The sequence below is a fragment of the Oryctolagus cuniculus genome, chromosome 11, assembly GCF_964237555.1.
Source record: "Oryctolagus cuniculus chromosome 11, mOryCun1.1, whole genome shotgun sequence".
In the NCBI taxonomy this organism is placed as follows: domain Eukaryota; kingdom Metazoa; phylum Chordata; class Mammalia; order Lagomorpha; family Leporidae; genus Oryctolagus; species Oryctolagus cuniculus.
The window spans coordinates 90279916-90295418 of NC_091442.1; the positions used below are offsets into that span (position 1 = coordinate 90279916).

Sequence of the window (15503 nt, forward strand, 5' to 3'; positions counted from 1 at the left end):
TTTTAAAGGTAGAACAAATTTTTATTATACATTTTATTTTAAAAATTCTTTTCAATGAATGCATTTTATCAAGATTGACACAGTGGGAAATAATAATCACTTACAGTTTTATATTTATGTACAGATTATTTTAGGACAATCCAAACATTTGAGCAATAAGTCTCAGTTTAGAATTTGAAGCATTTTAATACATCTACCAGGAGGATCTCTTTCCAAATGGAACTTCTTTAGATGAAGTTTTCTAAGCTTTTCTTTGTAGGATTTAGAAATCTGTAATGTGCGTTATCAACATTTCCTAATTTTGAGATTTCCCTGGGACATGTAACCATCAGTAGCTGCTATCATCTGAACAGAGAGGGAGGTTTGCAAATAGTCAGCACTAATTTTCCACAGTCTTTACTCATGAATTAAGTCATTCCTTTTGTCCTTTATTCCTAGGACAAATATGGAAGTCTGATCTTGTACTGATAGTAGTAAAGTTCAGTTCCCTTTAAGAGATTGATAAATTAAAAGGCAAATGCTCATAAACAATGCTTAGTTACACTGCGAGTCTCATGAGAAACTGGGCAACAACTTACCAGAATGCAGAACTCAGTCTCGCAACTTGTTAGCTAGCAATTCTCAAATCTTTTTCTCAATGATTAAATTCTGAAAATAACCATGTGATTGGGACAAGTCTGTACACCCATGGCCTTAATCTGTTACTTCCTCCTTTTGGTGAGTTGAATGCATGACAAAGCAGAGGCATAAAATCAATTTTTTTTTTTTGACAGGCAGAGTTAGACAGTGAGAGAGAGAGACAGAGAGAAAGGTCTTCCTTCCATTGGTTCACCCCTGAAATGGCCGCTATGGCCAGCGCGCTGCACAGATCCAAAGCCAGGAGCCAGGTGCTTCCCCCTGGTCTCCCACATCATGATAGCTGAAATAACAAAGCCCAGCAAAGGTTAAAGCCGAGCATGCCAGAAGGCCTGCCTTGGCAGCTTTCTGTGGCATATTCCCATGCACATAGTCAGTAACAACTTGTCCAAGGCCCCAGTGACTATCAAGAGACAGAACTGCAGCCAAGGAGTAGTCCATTCCAGAGCATGGATTCAAATAAGCAGCTTTAAGCAAGCCCAGGAGCAAAACGCTGACAACTCTCTCACCAGTCCACTGGAGGGATACAGCCTTGGAACCAGAGTGGCAACTTGGTGACAGGTGAATATGCTGCACTCCACACCATCCTGAGGAAGGCCAGTCCTGGAGAAATGCTGAGACGTGAGTGGGTCTCACCACCAGGCTTCGGAGGAACATAGCTGGAGTTCCTTGGGAACCACAAAAGATACTCAACCTCCTGAGAGTTGCCATCTTGCTCCGGAGGGCTCAAGGTCATACCTCTTCCAACTTCTTGTTCACTCTCCAAATGGCTATAACAGTTGAGGCTTGACCAATCCAAAACCAGGAGCCTGGAACTCCAACCTGGTCTCCCAAGGTGGCACATATGTCCAAGCCCTTGGGACATGCTGCTTTCTCAGGCACATAAGCAGAGAGCTAGATAAGAAATGGAACAGCCAGGACACAAACCAGTGCCAATATGGCATGCTGGTGTAACAAGCAGTGGCCTTATCCACTAGGCCACAACGTCAGCCCTCAAAGATGGATTTTTGATACCAGCTCTTTATGCAGAACAATCCTTATTTTAGCGGCTATTCAACTTTATTTAAATAAACAAAGAATCAAGTACTAAAAGCAAATGGAAGCCTCAAAAGGCAAAGACTAGATTTAAGAGCAGACTTAGAATTCATAGGATGCTGAGATTAAGTGCAAGGGAAGAGAATCAGCAATAACTAAGTTTTCAAGTTTGAAGGTTGAGAAAATACTGAGTTCTTCCTTTTTCTTTTTTTAGATAGAAGGGCATAGTTGTTGAGCTGGAAACAATCATAACTGGGTTAGTGCCCAACAGGGAATATACATGAATCTGTCCAAAACAAAGAAAAATTAGATCTGTTTATGAAAGATAAACATCAGAGATTCAAAGGTACAGATTTGGCTCACATACAAAATGAAAAGTCTGCATTGTAATGGGGCCGGTGCTGTGGGTTAACACCCTACCCTGAGGAGCTGGCATCCCATATGGGCGCCGGTTTGAGAGCCAGCTGCTAAACATCCCTTCCAGCTCTCTGATATGGCTGAGAAAGCAGTAGAAGATAGCCAGAGTCGTTGGGTCCCTGCACCTGCATGGGAGGCCAGGAAGAAGCTCCTGGCTCCTGGCTTCGGATCGACGCAGCTCCAGCCATTGTGGCCATCTGGAGAGTGAACCAGGGGATGGAAGACCTCTCTCTCTCTCTCTCTGCCTCTCCCTTCTCTGTGTAACTCAGACTTTCAAATAAATAAATAAATCTTAAAAAGAAAAGAAAGGTAGGTCCTCCAAGATGGCAGAATAGGGAGGGAGCACACTGATAGTCTGGGAAAATATAGTTTAATGAAAGTGGAAATACTGTAGTTTTAGGGAAGAGTTAGGGAAAAAAAACTGCAGAGGAAACTCTTCTGGAACTAGCGGGACACGATGGACCTATGTGGAGGGCACGGGTATCCACGGCTCAGGACCCCAGCTGCTGAGTCTATGCACCAGCACTGGAAAGGGAGGTGAGTCGAAAACTCAGTAGCCAGAGACACTGGCGGGAAAGTGGCAGGAAGAGCCTAGAGGGAATGAGGCTTGAAGCCCCATGGGGGAAAGTTCACCAGGCTAACTAGAGGAGAGAAAAAAAAATAAAAGGGACTGGTATGGATACAATTCTCTATCTCCACTCACCTTACAAAGGCGAGCAAGACAAAGAGAAGGCACTATTCTGGACATACATAAAAGCTGTGCCACCTCAGGGTGGCGCCTGCCCTCAGCCAAGCAGAAAACCTGACTCTGGTAGGGAGAAATAGCAAGAGGTTAAGACCTAGTGAATGTGTGGAGCTTATGAACTGAGACTGGAAACAAAAAACAAAAAACAAAAAACAAAAAACAAAAAACAAACAAAAAAAAAAAAAAAACGAGGGTGTGTGAGAGAACTCACATAGTGCCTAAGACATGAGTACTCTCAGGAGTCACCACAAACTCGGTAACCATGGCAACCCGGTGGGAGATTACAGGGGAATCTGAGCTTACACTGAGGACTGCACAGATCCTGTGTGTGGTCCCTGGGACAGAGCAGATATATATTATACCCACAGGAGCCATAGCTCAGACACTGACTGCCTTCAAGGAGAATAGCTCAACTGTGCGGAGTTACTTCCCTTGTGAATAAAAAAAAGAGAAAGAGAGAAGATTTACCACGCCTAACCTGGGTGTGTCACCTTTGGCACACCCTTAACCCTGAAGAACCAAACAGAGCTCTCCAGCCACACCCATTACAAGCCTCTAAGGATCCACCAAAAGCAGACAGAACACTTAATCTAGAGTCATAGTATAACGAGAAAAGCCACCCACAGTGAGGAGAAAAAAAAAAGAAGAAACTAAATAATATCTCAACAATGCCAAGCAACAAACACAGAAACTGAGGAAACAAGAACAAGGACGACATTATGACACCCCCAAATGAACAAGACAACCAATCCAAGATTATGAAGATGATGAGATAGCAGAAATGCAAGATACGGATTTCAAAAAATTTATGATAAGAACATTTAGAAGTTCTCAAAAACAAAACCTTGAACTACAGAAATCCTTACCAGATAGAAAACCCAGTATCCTCACAGGATAGAAAATCTCTCTCATGAAAATGAAATCTTAAGGAGGAATCAAAATGAAACGCAGAAACTAGTAGAACAGGAAAGTGTGATAGTGAAGAGAAATCAAAATGAAATGAAGAACTCAATAGATCAAATGACAAACACATGAGAGAGTCTTAAAAACAGAATCAGTGAAGTAGAAGAGAGAATATCAGACTTAGAAGACAGAGCAAGGGAAGTATACAGTCAAACCAAAGAAAAGAAAAAGAAATTAGAAATCTAAAAAAATATTGCTGGGAATCTACAGGATACTATTTAAAAAAAACCAACATTCGGGTTCTAGGAGTTCCTGAATGCATGGAGAGAGAGAAAGTATTAGAAGACCGTTTAGTGAGATACTAGCAGAAAACTTCCCAGGTTTGGAGAAGGGCAGAGACATCAAGTACAGGAAGCTAATAGAACCCCTAATAAACATAACCAAAAGAGATCCTCAACACAACACATTGTAATCAAACTCACAACAGTGAAACATAAAGAAAAGGTCCTAAAACATGCAAGAGAGAAAGGTGAGATTACTCTCAGAGGATCTCCAATTAGACTCACAGCAGACTTCTCATCAGAAGCTCTACAGGCTAGGAGGTGAGATATAGCCCAAGTACTAACAGAAAAAGAAACTAACAGCCCAGAATATCATATCCTACAAAGCTCTCATTTGTAAATGAAGGTGAAATACAGACCTTTCATAGCAAACAGAAATTGAAAGAACTTGTCACCACTCATCCAGCCCTGCAAAACATGCTTAAAGATGTGTTACACACAGAACAATAGAAAAACGGCCAAGATCACAGGAAGTTCAAAGCATGTATTAGAAAAATCTTTGGGAAAATGGCAGGGCAAAGTTACTACTTATCAATTGTCACATTGAATGTTAATGGCCTCAACTCTCCAGTTAAAAGGCACAGACTGTCTGAATGGATTAAGGAACAAAACCCATCTATTTGCTGCCTACAAGAAACACATCTTTCCAACAAAGATGCATGCAGACTGAAAGTGAAAGGCTGGAAAAAGATATTCCATGCAACAGAAACCAAATAAGAGCTGGCGTAGCTATCTTAATATCAGACAAAATAAACTTTAACACAAAAACTGTTGAGACAAAGAGGGCACTATATAATGATTAAGGGATCAATTCAACAGGAAGATGTAACTATTATAAATGTATATGCACCTAATTACAGGGCACCAGTTTATTTAAAAGATATATTAAGGGGCTGAAAGGGAGACTTAGACTCCAATACAATTGTATTGCGGGACTTCAATATTCCACTCTCAGAAACAGACAGATCAACCGGACAAGGAAAACAGCAGATATAATCAAAACTATAGATGGGTCTAACAGATATCTATAGAACTTTCAATCCTACACTTAAAGAATTTACATTCTTCTCAGCAGTACATGGAACCTACTCTAGGATTGACCACATACTAGACCATAAAGCAAGTCTCAACAAATTCAAATGAATTAGAATCATACAATATAGCTTCTCAGGCCACACTGGAACAAAGCTGGAAATTAGCAACTCAGGAATCCTTAGAGCTTATGCAAACACATGGAAACTGAACAACATGCTCCTGAATGAACACAGGGTCATAGAATAAATCAAAGAAAAATCAAAAATTTTCTGGAAGTAAATGAGGATAACAACACAACATATCAAAACTTATGGGATACAGCAAAAGCAGTGTAAGGAGGAAAGTTTATAGCAATAGGTGCCTACATCAAGAAATTGGAAAGCCACCAAATAAATAAGCTTCAATGCATCTCAAGGATCTAGAAGAACTGCAGCAAACCAGACCCAAAACTAGTAGGAGAAGAGGAATAATTAAAATCAGAGAAGAAATCAACAGGATTTATCCAAAAAAAAAATAACAAAAGATAAGTGAAACAAATAGCTGGTTTTTCAAAAAATAAACAAAATTTACACACCATTGGCACAACTCACTAAAAAAAGAAGAGAAAAGACACAAATCAATAAAATCAGAGATGAAAATGAAATGTAACAGACACCATCGAAATAAAAATAATCATAAGAAATTACTACAAAAAGTTGTATGTCAGCAAGCAGGGAAATCTATCAGAAATGGATAGATTCCTGGACACAGGCAACCTACCTAAATTGAACCATGAAGACATAGAAAACCTAAACAGAGAAAGAACTTCTAAGATCAATCCCATTCACAATAGCTACAAAAACAAATACGTTGGAATAAACTTAACCAAGGATGTTAAAGATCTCTGAGATGAGAATTACAAAATCTTAAAGAAAGAAATAGAAGAGGATACCAAAAAATGAAAAAACATCCTTATTCATGAATTGGAAGAATCAATATCATCAAAATGTCCATTCTCCCAAAAACAATTTATAGATTCAATGCGATACCAATCAAAATACTGAAGACACTCTTCTCAGATCTGGAAAAATGATGCTGAAATTCATATGGAGACACAGGAAACCTCTAATAACTTAAGCAATCTTATACAACAAAAACAAAGCTGGAGGCATCACAATACCAGATTTCAGGACATACTACAGGGCAGTTTTTATCAAAACAGCATGGTACTGGTACAGAAACAGATGGATAGACCAATGGAACAGAATAGAAACACCAGAAATGAACCCAAACATCCACATCCAATTTATATTTGATCAAGGATCTAAAATCAATTCCTGGAGCAAGGACAGTCTATTCAATAAATGGTGCTGGGAAAACTGGATTTCCATGTGCAGAAGCAAGAAGCAAGACCCCTACCTTACACCGTACACAAAAATCCACTCAACATGGATTAAAAACCTAAATCTATGAACCAACACCATAAATTATTAGAGAATATTGGAGAAACCCTGCAAGATATAGGCACACGCAAAGACTTCTTGGAAAAGATCCCAGAGGCACAAGGAATCAAAGCCAAAATTAACATTTGGGATTGCATCAAATTGAGAAGCTTCTGTACTGCAAAAGAAACACTCAGGAAAGTGAAGAAGCAACCAACAGAACGGGAAAAATATTTGCAAACTATGTAATTTATAAAGGTTTAATAACCTGAATATACAAAGAGATCAAGAGATTCCACAACAACAAAACAAACAACCCACTTAAGAGATGGGCCAAGGACCTCAAAAGGCATTTTACAAAAGAGGAAATCCAAATGGCCAACAGACACATGAAAAAATGTTCAAGATCACTAGCAATCAGGGAAATGCAAATCAAAACCACAATGAGGTTTCACCTCACCCCGGTTAGAATGGCTCACATTCAGAAATCTACCAACAACAGATACTGGCGAGAATGTGGGGGAAAAAGAACACTAACCCACTGTTGGTGGGAATGCAAACTGGTTAAGCCACTATGGAAGTCAGTCTGGAGATTCCTCAGAAACCTGAATATAACCCTACCATTCAACCCAGCCATCCCACTCCTTGGAATTTACCCAAAGGAAATTAAATTGAAAACACAAAAGCTGTTTGCACATTAATGTTTATTGCAGCTCAATTCACAATAGCTAAGACCTGGAACCAACCCAAATGCCCATCAACAGTAGAGTGGATAAAGAAATTATGGGACATGTACTCTACAGATTACTATACATCAGTCAAAAACGATGAAATCCGGTCATTTGCAACAAAATGGAGGAATCTGGAAAACATTATGCTGAGTGAAATAAGCCAATCCCAAAGGGACAAATATCATATGTTCTCCCTGATCGGTGACAACTAACCGAGCACCTAAAAGGAAACCTGTTGAAGTGAAATGGACACTATGAGAAACAGTGACTTGATCAGCCCTTGTCCTGACTGTTGATGTACAATTTAGTACTTTATCACTTTTAGTATTTTTTATGTTCTAGTACTATTGGTTGAACTCTATAATTAACACACAATTATTCTCAGGTGTTTAAATTTAACTGAAAAGTGATCCCTGTTAAATTTAAGAGTGAGAAAAAGAGAGGGAGGAGATGTACAATTTGGGTCATGCTCAATCGGACTTGCCCCAAATGGCAGAGTTAGAAATGTGCCAGGGGTTTCCAATTTAATCCCATCAAGGTGCATGTACCAATGCCATCTCGCTAGTCCAAGTGATCAATTTCAGTTGACAATTGATCATAATGATAGGTGTAAGAGTCAAAGGGATCACACAAACAAGACTAGTGTCTGATAATACTAACTGATAGAATTAAAAAGGAGAGAATTATCCAACATGGGAAGTGGGATACACAGCCGACTCATAGAATGGCAGATGTCCTAAACAGCACCCACTCTGGCCTCAGAATCAGCCCTTAAGGCATTCGGATCTGGCTGAAGAGCCCATGAGAGTATCTCAGGCATGGGAAGCCAAGACACTCTGGCAAAAAAACAAACAAACAAAAAACAAAAACAAAAAACCTAAATGAAAGATCTTTGCGAGTGAGATCCCAGTAGAAAGAACGGGCCATCAAAGAAGGAGGTACCTTTCTCTGAAGGGAGGAGAGAACTTCCACTTTGACTATGACCCTATCTAAATTAGATTGGAGTTGGCAAACTCAAAAAACCTCCATAGCCTTGGCAACTCATGACTAGAGCCTAGGAAGATTACTGACACCATAGACAAGAGTGTCAATTTGTTAAGTCAACGACAAGAGTCACTGTGCACTTACTCCCCAAGTAGGATTTCTGTCCTTAATGTGTTGTCCAATGTGAATTAATGCTATAACTAATACTGAAACAGTACTTTACACTTTGTGTTTCTGTGTGGGTGCAAACTGATGAAATTTTTAATAATATATACTAAATTGATCTTCTGTATATAAAGATAATTGAAAATGAATCTTGATGTGAATGGAATAGGAGAGGGAGTGGGAGATGGGAGGGGTGCAAGTGGGAGGGAAGTTATGGGGGGGAAAGCCACTGTAATCCATAAACTGTACTTTGGAAATTTATATTTACTAAATACAAGTTAAAAAAAAGAAAATAATGTCAGTTTCAATTAACATAAAGCATGTTAAATTATTTAAAAGTTATTTAAAATAATATATTTAGCTATCTTTTTGTTGTTTTTTGTTTTATTAATGTATTTACAATTTGTTGTATTTATTGTTTTGCATTGCCTTAAAATGTTGAATAACCTAAATTTATCCATTGTCTTTGTAGGTATCCCACATTTGCCTTACTACCCTCTGTTATTTGTAACACTTTTAAAGCTGAATTTGGAATTTCTTTATACTCTTCCTTCAAACAAACTCTTAAAGGTTTTTTGCCAAATTGAATCACCCTCAAACTATAAATTCATAACTAATAATAAGTAGTGAGCTTTTTTTGATATTTCAGCATCGAATGTTACTATATGTTTTAAAAATAAAATGTGAAGAAACATTTGTAGAATTACTTTACTTCATTACTGCTCAACACAGGTCTATGACACAGCTTTTAGTGTATGTATCTCTTAGGACTTTATTTTCTATTATAAAAGATTTTGATTCTGTCTTCATATTAAGTCTGAGTTGCAAACACAAGTAAACAAAGCATGACTAAAAACTAGGCTTTGATTTGCCTTATTTACCACAATTCCAGCTTCAAATGCAAAACTGAGTTTTAAATTGAACAATTACATGAAGTGTAGTCTCTGTATTTTCTAAGCCATAGAAATAGATGAGAGATTTAATATGACAAGTGTTGATTTAGTAAGCTCCAATAGAGAGTGAATTTTGTTCTTGACTGTGTGACTAATACTTTTGGAAGGCATTGAGCATTTGCCTGAGGCCTGTAAACATTGAACTTTTGGTTCAAAATCATAAAGTACATATTATGCAATTTTTCATGTGTATTTGTTTTAAAGTAAAAGAAAATCTGCAGAAGTTTTCCTCATTAATATATATACTTTGATTCAACATTCTCTGACTCAGAGCTATGAAAGGATTTGCTGACATAAGTAAACTTAACGGGAGCCAATACTTGAAGCCTAAGGGTAATCTGTTTTCACTTCACTTTCTAAGTTATTCTAGAGTTAATACCATCTACAACAGAACTTCTCAGAATTAAACATGATTGTTAATTTCATTTATATTTTTCTTTTTTATCCCATTACTACCATGAAAAAATTAACAATATTATAATAATCTTTTTTTTTTTGACAGGCAGAGTGGACAGTGAGAGAGAGAGACAAAAAGAAAGGTCTTCCTTTTTGCCATTGGTTCACCCTCCAATGGCCACTGTGGCCGGCATGCTGTGGCCAGCGCATCGTGCTGATCCGAAGCCAGGAGCCAGGTACTTCTCCTGGTCTCCCAGTGGGGGAAGGGCCCAAGGACCTGGGCCATCCTCCACTGCACTCCCGGGCTATAGCAGAGAGCTGGCCTGGAATAGGGGCAACCGGCACAGAATCCGGCGCCCCGACCAGGATTAGAACCCGGTGTGCCAGCACCGCTAGGCGGAGGATTAGCCTATTATGTGTCTTAATTACAAAAATAGACATCATATTGTGACACTGGTAAGCAGAGAGGAAAAGTTTCAGGAGTATTTATAGGAAACATTTAATTGTGATTTGATTTTCAAAGGAAATTATTTTCTTTCCTGTTGGAGCTTCCTAACTTGGTGAATTTTTAAATCATGTACATGTATTGTTTTAAAAACCTTGATATTAACTGAATAGGATGTTTTTGTTTTTAGTTTATATTTTCTTGTATTTAAAAGCTATTAGATTACTGAAATATAAATCACTACAGAATTTCTTAAAATATAAAATTATCTCAACAAACAAGCATTTATTCCTGAATCAATTGTCAAGATTTTTCCAGCAGAAAGTTTCAAACTAATTTACAAGATCTCATTATGTCAATTCATTTAGAATTAAGTAAAAGACATCTTAAAAGGAACTGAAATCACCATGAGATACTATATTTAGAATAAAAATTACTTTCCCTTATATCTCATACAATGTGATGAGAAATACACCTACCTATCCAGTTGTCAGAGGTAGTTACCTTGTTTGTTGTAATTTACGGTAATCTCAAAATAGCTTTTCCAATTCTAATACTCATATCCCTGCACTGTCTTGTATGGCTTTGCACATGAAAAAATGTGTTGGTGTTTTGCTATTATTTAGCTTCTTCAAATTTCACTTTGTGGGGCCGGCATCATGGCATAGTAGGTAAAGCCACTGCTGTGATGCCTGCATCCCATATAGGTACCAGTTGCAGTACCAGCTACTCCACTTCTGATCTAACACTCTGCTAATGGCCTGGGAAAAGCAGTGGAAGTGTCTGGGCCCTGCCGCCTATGTAGGAGATGCAGATGAAGTTCCTGGCTCCTGGCTTACACCTGGCCCAGCACAGGCCAAGTGGCTGTCTGCGGAGTGAACCAGCAGATGGGAGTTCTTTCTCTTTCTCTCTCCATCTCTCTAAATCTGACTTTCAAAATAAATGAATATTTAAAAAGTTCTCTTTGTGGAGTTAATTCATAAGCAAAGTGACTTCTAGAGAGCTTGAATTAAAGAGGGTGCATCTGATGACCAACTAGGATCTCTGGCACATCACAAAAAATCATGGGATCCTGGCCCATTATTTTGTGCTTATGAACATCATTCAATATTGTCTGAATACCTATAATGTGCCAATAATCTGCTCACATAAAAAGTGGTTAAATATGGGCCAGCGCCATGGCTCACTTGGTTAATCCTCCATCTGTGGCGCCGGCATCCCATATGGGCGCCGGGTTCTAGTCCTGGTTGCTCCTCTTCCAGTCCAGCTCTCTGCTCTGGCTCGGGAGAGCAGTGGAGGATGGCCCAAGTGTTTGGGCTCCTGCACCCATATGGGAGACCAGGAAAGCACCTGGCTCCTGGCTTCAGATAGGCACAGCACAGGCCATAGTGGCTATTTGGGGAGTGAACCAACAGAAGGAAGACCTTTCTCTCTGTCTCTCTCTCTCACTATCTGTAGCTCTACCTGTCAAATAAAAAAAAAGTTTAAATTAAAAAATTAATTATTTTTGAATTTTAAAATTCCACGATTTTGGAAATTCTCGAGCACTTTCCAATTATAGACAGAATTAAGCCATACTGACATTCCAATTTCCAATCAGAAGGGTCTAACAGGAGTAGAGGGAATCTTTTAGTTTCTTTTCCTGGCACAGAAATGCTTAGTTTTATCCATGCAACATGTATAATTTATTTTTATAACATATTAATTTAATGCACATTTTCCTCATGCTATCAGGCAATTAGAAATACCACAAACAGTATACCAGTACTGGGTTCAAGACATTTTCTTTGTGTTGTAACTGTCATTTGGTTCTCTGCATTACAGATACTTTCCATAGGAACATACAGAGCTTTTTCCTTTCCTTGATGAAATTTTAGAAGGATTCGGCAGATCTTTTACATAAACCATTTTGTCTCATTCAGAAAAGGACTTTGGAGGGAGAGGGAGAGGAAGAAAGGGAGGGAGAGAGAGAGAAGGTGGAAAGGAGGGGAGAGGGAGGAAGGGGAGGAGAGGGAGAGATGTTATTATTTGTTGCATGATAAGCCCTGCGTCTCTAAGGGATCAGCCATTCCTATTTTCTATTCAGAGGGGAATGAGTTAATGGCTGAGCAGAAACATAGAAAAGGTCCACAGTAAAAACTGATCTGAAACACTGCTCTTTGTGATCAGAGAATTATGATTTTGCTGCATTTTCCCATTTTAAAGCTAACATTACAAATTTTTGAGCAAACTGGCAATCACTTTTGCTAATTGGCAGACTGAAGTAATACAATACAGTAGTGAAATTATATTTGGAAAACAGCTTTGCTATGTAATTAATCTGCTTTACTTTCAATGTGGCTGGTAGACATGAAGCATTTTCTATTTTCCTAGGCAAGGGTAAGAAATACAGCTTGTAACATTAAATCTGACAAGAGTGTGAGAGGTTAGAGATGGCAACAGTAGACTCTCTACCCCTCCTTCTCTGTTACATTCTGCAGGCTGGAATAATCTCAGTATAAGCAAAACACACATCAGAGCAAGGGCTGAACACAAAAATAAATGGGTTTTAAGGGGATGCTTTGTGTAGAACTGTGATTTCCACAAGACCCCAAAAGCCCAAAGTATTAATTAAATAAAATAATGACCTCTCAGTAAGTAGAACTCAACTTGGATAACAACACTTGAGACTCCCCAAAGAAAAAGTCACAAATGTCAATGTATTGATATAAAGCATGTGAAATTTATGCATCATTAAGCTTTCCTTGATTTTGTTTACAGGCTGTTTGGTTTAAAAGGTTGTAACACTGACAGATGCTAAAATGTTATGAGAATGGAGATGCTGCTTTTATGATTCCCAGATTACATCTTATATTTGGATTAGAAAGGTAAGTGGCATTTTTGTTGTCAGGTGAAAAATGGTGTTCCTCCACAGACTAGAAATATTGATGAGCAGGGAGAAAAAATTACTCAGGACACTATCTTAACACATTTCTGGGAGAATAAAGAAACCTTGCCCTTGGGATATCTCATTTTAACCATATAACATAAAGTCTTTACAATCAAACAAATCAAAATATTCATTGTCCTCTCTTTCAATGTCCAGGGATAGAAATGGTTACTAAACTTCCACTGACTTTCTATCAGAAATCTAATAGATCCCAGAGGTTTCAACATACTAAAAATCTAGTAAAAGTGAAAAATACCACTTTTAAGTGTTTTTGAGTCAGTGCTTCTCATACCTTAGTGAACCTAAGAATATCGCCTGGAGGGCTTGTTAAAACACAGCTTCTGGTGACCAGGTCTGGACTGGGACGTGAGAATTTGCATTTCTGAGAAGGTCCCAGGTGATGCTGACACCACCAGTTTGTGAATGACACTGAGTATCACTGCTTTTGCAAAACATTTGACAATCTTAATGTCCAGCTAGACTCAATGAATATCTCCATTAAGCTCTGTTTCTAATAAGAAGCCAGATAGATTCATCCTGTACATTTTTTTAGCAAAATGGTCTTTTCTTAACAGGAAAGCTAAAGCCTATTTATTTTCTTAAGATTCACATCCCTAACCAAGTGTCACCATTTTTTACAAGGCACTTAGTACATAAATGGCTTCATCAAAAAAGATCATCTTTGGCATTGAGGTGTTTGTGGTGTAGAGCCAGCATCCAAGTGGGTGCTGGCTGGTGTCCAGATTGCATCACTTCTGAACCCTGCTAATGGCCTAGGAAAAGCAGTGGAGGAAGGTCCAAGTGCTTGGACCCCTCCAACCATGTAGGAGATTAGGATGAAGCTCTTGGCTCCTGGCTTTGGCCTGGCTCAGCCCTGGCCATTGTGACTACTTGGGGATTGAGTCAGCAAACAGAAAGAGTTCTCTCTGCCTTTCCCTCTCTTTCTGTAACTCTGATTTTCAAATAAATAAATATTTTTTAAAAATTACCTTTCTAAAAAGAAAGAACAATATAAGCCATTACATAAAATGTTAAGTCCATAGCCACCAGTGACCCAAGCTGCATCTCTATATTTATTAAATGTATCTATTCAAACAAAACAGGCCGCAGGTCCTAATTACCATGGGGTTTGGGGGGTCGGACAGTCAGAATTTTGGTAAATTCAAACGATCTCTAAGGCTGAACTAGGAATCAATATAATTTTAAAGTGATTTCTCTGAAATGACTATGAGAACTTTGGTATTTATCCACTCTAACAGTCTGTCCAGCCAGGTGGCAGAAACTCCACCACCGTTTTTTCAGGGAAAATTTAATTGAAAGAATAATCTAACAAAAAAGTGTGTGTGTGTGACTCCATCTACTTTAGCCTTTCTCCTCTGTCAGAGTCTAAATTCTCTGTGGAATTTCCTGAATACTTCACACGATCACTCCACTCTGACATGTCACCAACCAGGGTCTCTCAGCCTTTTTTCCAGATCTAATAAATATTAAATATGTAGGTTTCTCATGATGAGGCTTTCCCATTGTTTGTTCTTTGCATGGCTCTGTGTGATCGTATCTTTCAAGTGTCCAAGTTAGTATTCAGTCAAATACTCAAGCTGATCCCCATGCAGACTTCTGAGGTTCTTTATGTGCATAAGCAAAAACTGAAGCCAAACTCCATCTACCTCTTCTTAAAAGAAAAATATATGTGTCGGATATATTTCTAAATTACTCCCTGCCAAATTTACATGCTATCTTTTTTCACCATTTTCTATCTAATTTTTATAAGATCACAAACAGAAGCTGGGTTATGAGTTAGGAAGTTATGGCAGTAGTTCAGGTGATAGAAAACTATGCCTTGGAGTTGGGGAACAGTGGCAGAGATAAGAAGAAGTGGTTGAATTTCAAGTACTGTTTTGAAGATAATGCAAAATGAACCTGCTGATGAATGAGATGGATGTTGTTATAGATGGAGTTTTTATGGGGGAGCTAATTAATTGTTAGCTTTGTGGTATTATCTGTGGATACCATAAGAAAGCATAATGGGAATTAGAAAATTAAAAACATGAACTTGATTTTTCAGAACATAAATTTAGTAAATCAATTAAGCATATAAATAGAAATACATCTAATTACTTACAAGAGTCTGGAGTTCAGAAAAAAAAGGTCAGTGCTAAAGATAAAAATTTGAGAGCTCTCAACACATATGTAATGTTTAGGTATATGCAACAGGATGAGGTCACTGGAGTGCTTAGTCTTAAGCCATATTAAATATTCAGAGGCTAAAGAGAAAACAGATACTAGCTAAGGAGACTGACAAGGAGTGACCAGCTATGTGAGAGGAAAACTGAGTCAGTTCGTGGAAGACTCCTGAGGAACGTGTTT

At 38.3% G+C, this 15503-nt stretch overlaps 1 protein-coding gene across 2 annotated transcripts; it reads right to left on the reverse strand.

Annotated features, from left to right (window-relative positions):
- Nucleotides 1–276: 276 nt before the first annotated feature.
- LOC100341256 (succinate dehydrogenase [ubiquinone] cytochrome b small subunit, mitochondrial-like) lies at nt 277–1347 on the reverse strand. Of its 2 annotated transcripts, XM_070053176.1 has the most exons (2): nt 1179–1347; nt 841–1033 (listed from the first exon to the last, which is right to left on the reverse strand). In XM_070053176.1, exons 1-2 carry the CDS (start codon nt 1345–1347, stop codon nt 945–947), a joined length of 258 nt encoding a protein of 85 aa, XP_069909277.1. In that variant the 3' UTR covers nt 841–944. The 2 variants fall into 2 exon arrangements, with proteins under 2 accessions (XP_051702490.1, XP_069909277.1); XM_051846530.2 differs by having other exon boundaries at nt 277–1347.
- Nucleotides 1348–15503: the final 14156 nt, after the last annotated feature.